Raw genomic sequence first — 3,920 nt, 5'->3', positions numbered from 1 at the left:
CTTTAGTGGGGGGGGGGGGGGTAATTAAAGAATGACTGTAACTGTCAGATTTAGTAAGCTACTTTTCCCCCCAAATTCAGAAATATAACCATAACATTCATCTTTCTCAATATTGCGATTTTTTTTAAGAACAAAACTCAGGAATAACAACTAAATTTCCTACATCGCTTTTCTGATATGTGTTTAGATTGCAGTTGACACACTTATACTAACAGTCGATTAAAAATTGATTTGAGAATTGAGAAAATCTAATAAATTTTTTTACCTGAAGATTCTAGATTGCTTGGCACAAACTCCTTGGCAGTCGCATTCAGCACCGGTACTACAAATCATTAATCAATTTGTTAACAATCAATCAGGAAATTATCAATCAGAGCCATAATAAAATGACTAGATTTGCATTAAAATCACCCGGAATTCATTATTCAATATATAACAAATCAATTGCATAATTTATCGCTAATTAATCTGAAACCAATCAATGCTAACATGATTAGGCATATTAAAATGATAAGCAAATTAAAATTATTCTACCTATGATTTATGATTTATGAGAATGAGATCTGCGATCCTTACATAAAAACTTTTTTATTGAAACTGAGGCCTCTGATTGCGAGTATTAGTGGAACAATAACTGATATCCCTGAGTTAGGTTAGTACCTGAATTCTCTGATTGTGAGTATTTATTCAGCATAAACTGATATCTCTGAGTAAGGTTGGTACCTGAATTCTCTGATTGTGAGTATTTGTTGAGCATAAACTGATATCCCTGTTCAGGGAAGAAAGGCTGAGCTGTTGCATCTAATGTCGCAGACCCTAAAAATTTGTAAAAAACTTTAATTTAGAAATTATATAAAATCTGAAAGCGATCCTGACTAATTGCAATATGATTTTTGACGATTTAGGGAAAAAATGAAATATTAGAATCAAATAGCAAGTTTTTTCCTTCTTTTGATACTTTTTACAAGAAATTTATTTTCCACCCAAAAAATTATTTATTTTTCCCAATTTAGCGAAACAAATCTTTTTTAACAAAAAAACAAATATTATATCCTTTGTGGGGAAAAAAATTATTTAGAATTTAATGAATTTGAGCTACGTCCCTGAACTGCCAACTGTCGTATCAAATTTGAACCAGAGATTAAATGTTAAAGGTTAAGGCAGGGTTGAAAGGGTGATTCAAATTTTAACCAGTGGTAGGCAGTTTTAATTCATTAAATTCTGCCCCTGCTCCTTATTCATCTTTTGATGGAATTAATTTACATTTCCCAATTAATTTTCTCTCTGAATATGTTAAACAGTCTGAAATTATCTTTTTGTAAAAAAATAATCAAATAAGTTTATTGTATTTTTAAAATATTTTTGAAAAAATTAAACCTTTTCGTTGTGATATCAAGACAAAAAAAATTATCTAAATAAATTTTCATTTAATGTTTATTTTGTACAACATTGTAATGGTGTTCACTTAACTTAATCTATTATAATTCATGGCTCATTGCATGGTTGATATCATTAAGGTCTACGACATTAAATCATCTGGTTGCAAAGATGAAGAGGATAAAAAAGTTGGATATAAATCAGTTTTTAGAATATGTTCTATATATAGATTGATCACCTTGGTCGCAGATGTCTCCGTCATCATAATCCGCGGTCTCGTGCAGCAAAGACGATATTTCAGGATCTCTGTATATATAGGCCTTCCCTAAAAAGAATAAACAAATCATATCAGACTGTTAGGGGTGTTCTGCAGACCTAACTCCAAAATTAAGATGACTTTACAAAGTCAAAATGAAGAGAGGTATTATAGTTTTCATTCAACAATTCAGGATTTTTTTTTCCAAATCCTTCGTCAGGATTTATTAAAAGTGAGACATAGTTGAACTAAGGACTCTTAGTTCAACAAAAACTCTATTAATTGATGATGGAAGTACTGCACGAGTAGTTTAAATAATTTTAAAAAATAAATTATATTTGTTTTAAGCTATTATCAACAGTTCCCCCCAGCATATCCTGGTTTTCAAGTACCCCAGCAGAGATAGGGTTAATTAGGTTGTTTTGATTGAATTATTTATTTTATATATTCATCGTATAACATTTTTTAAAAGTTTTTGTATGCTTATATCTGTAATATTATAGGACAAACTACTGATTATGCCAATAAAGTTTTTAGCGAAATATATTGAGAAGAAAATGATGTAATTCTAGTGATACAGAGTAGGGTTGGGATTTGTTTAAAAAAGATCTATAGTTTAAATAACTAACGAAATACAAAACAATTATTTAGGGATTTACTCCATAATCTCAGGTCAGAATTTATGAATAGCAAGTAGGGACTGTTAGCTGAACTAATTTCCTAATTTTTTAAGGCGGCAGCACCAGTGTCCAGTATTACTCTCAATCTAACATGAGCACAGGGGTATATATATTCTCATAGATCATCCCACCCTCCATTTCGAAAATCCTTTTTTTCTCAAGAAGTTATGAGATTTATTTCCTGAATTGCGGAAAATAAGTAGGTTTTAGAGGAAAATTAGTGAATATTATGCTAAAAAGAATAATAACAGTATCCTTTTGATTTTCAATTTTTAATTTTATCCCCAAATCATTTGAAAAATATACACCCCTTGAAGTTGTTGCTCATGTTTATAAGATTACCCTGATTACTCTTATATTGACTGTACCTGGAAAAAGTGTACTGTCCATAGGATAACCTAGAAGCCGGAGCTGGTCAGTTGGAAGGAGGTAACTTGTTAACAGCTGATATATATCCTAAGATAACAAGTTGGTTAACGGCTAATACATGTCCTTGGATAACAAGTTGGTTAACAGTGTGATATAAGATAAGATAAGATAAGAGAGGATCTGATAGCAAGTCGGGTAACAGCTGATATATATCCTGGAATAACAAGAAGGTTAACAGCTGATACATATCCTGGGTTAACTAGTTGGTTAACAGCTGATATATAATCTTAAATAACAAATTGGTTAACAGCTGATATATATCCTAAGATAATAATTTGGGTAACAGCTGATTTATATCCTAGGATAACAAGTTTGTTAACAGCTTATATCCTAGGGAAAAAATTGTTTAACAGCTGATATATAATCTTGGATTACAAGTAGGTTAACAGATGATATATATCTTAGAATAAAAAGTCGGTTAACAGCTAATACATTTTCTGGGATAAAAAGTAGGTTAACAGCTGATATATATTCTGTGATAAAAATTTGGTTAACAGTTAATATATATCCTTGGATAACAAGTTGGTTAACAGCTAATATATTTCCTGGGATAATAAGTAGGTTAAAAATAGATATTATCCTGGGATAACAAGTTGGTTAACAGCTGACATATATCCTAGGATAACCAGTAGGGTAACAGCTGATATATATCTTTGGATAACCAGTTTGTTAACAGCTGATATATATCCTTGGATAACCAGTTGGTTAACAGCTGATATATATCCTTGGATAACCAGTTGGTTAACAGATGATACATAACCTGGTATAACAAGCTGATAACAGCTGGTAAATAGAAAGATATGCAAGGGTGGCATGAAACTATAAGGCATATATTAGGGTGTGGCTCGGCCTGGATTCCAGGCGGACTACTATTGTTACCCACAAAGGATGAGACTGTAAAGACGACCTGAAACTTTTTAAATTTGACGATTTCAAGGTTAAATTAAGTCATCTGTCTTTTTTATAACTTTTTTATGCCTTTTTCAATGATAAGGCAAAAAAGAAACAAGCTTACACTTGCAAGGAATCATAAAACTAAGGAAACAGATCGTATAAATACCGTACAATCGTCTCTGAAGTCTTATCCATTGAGGGTAACCCTGTATATAGATTTGAAGTTTTATGTTGAGCTCTTAAACAAATCTGACCAACAAACTCCCCAATTGCCCCCCCCCCCC

At 31.6% G+C, this 3,920-nt stretch overlaps 1 protein-coding gene across 2 annotated transcripts in view; it reads right to left on the bottom strand.

The window, feature by feature from the left end:
• Window positions 1–3,920, bottom strand: part of LOC111714529 (uncharacterized) — a 21,757-nt gene that overhangs the window by 11,401 nt on the left and 6,436 nt on the right. For both annotated transcript variants that reach the window (XM_023489662.1, XM_023489663.1), the window contains exons 6-9: window positions 2,682–2,769; window positions 1,616–1,702; window positions 724–816; window positions 266–322 (exon numbers count right to left, since the gene is read on the bottom strand). In XM_023489662.1, coding sequence (XP_023345430.1) covers window positions 266–322; window positions 724–816; window positions 1,616–1,702; window positions 2,682–2,769 — 325 coding nt within the window. The remainder of the gene's footprint in view (window positions 1–265; window positions 323–723; window positions 817–1,615; window positions 1,703–2,681; window positions 2,770–3,920) is intronic.

Source organism: Eurytemora carolleeae, unplaced genomic scaffold, assembly GCF_000591075.1.
Source record: "Eurytemora carolleeae unplaced genomic scaffold, Eaff_2.0 scaffold1242, whole genome shotgun sequence".
In the NCBI taxonomy this organism is placed as follows: Eukaryota; Metazoa; Arthropoda; class Copepoda; order Calanoida; family Temoridae; genus Eurytemora; species Eurytemora carolleeae.
The sequence above is the reverse complement of the archived record's forward strand: the minus strand, read 5'-3'. Positions and strand labels throughout refer to the sequence as shown.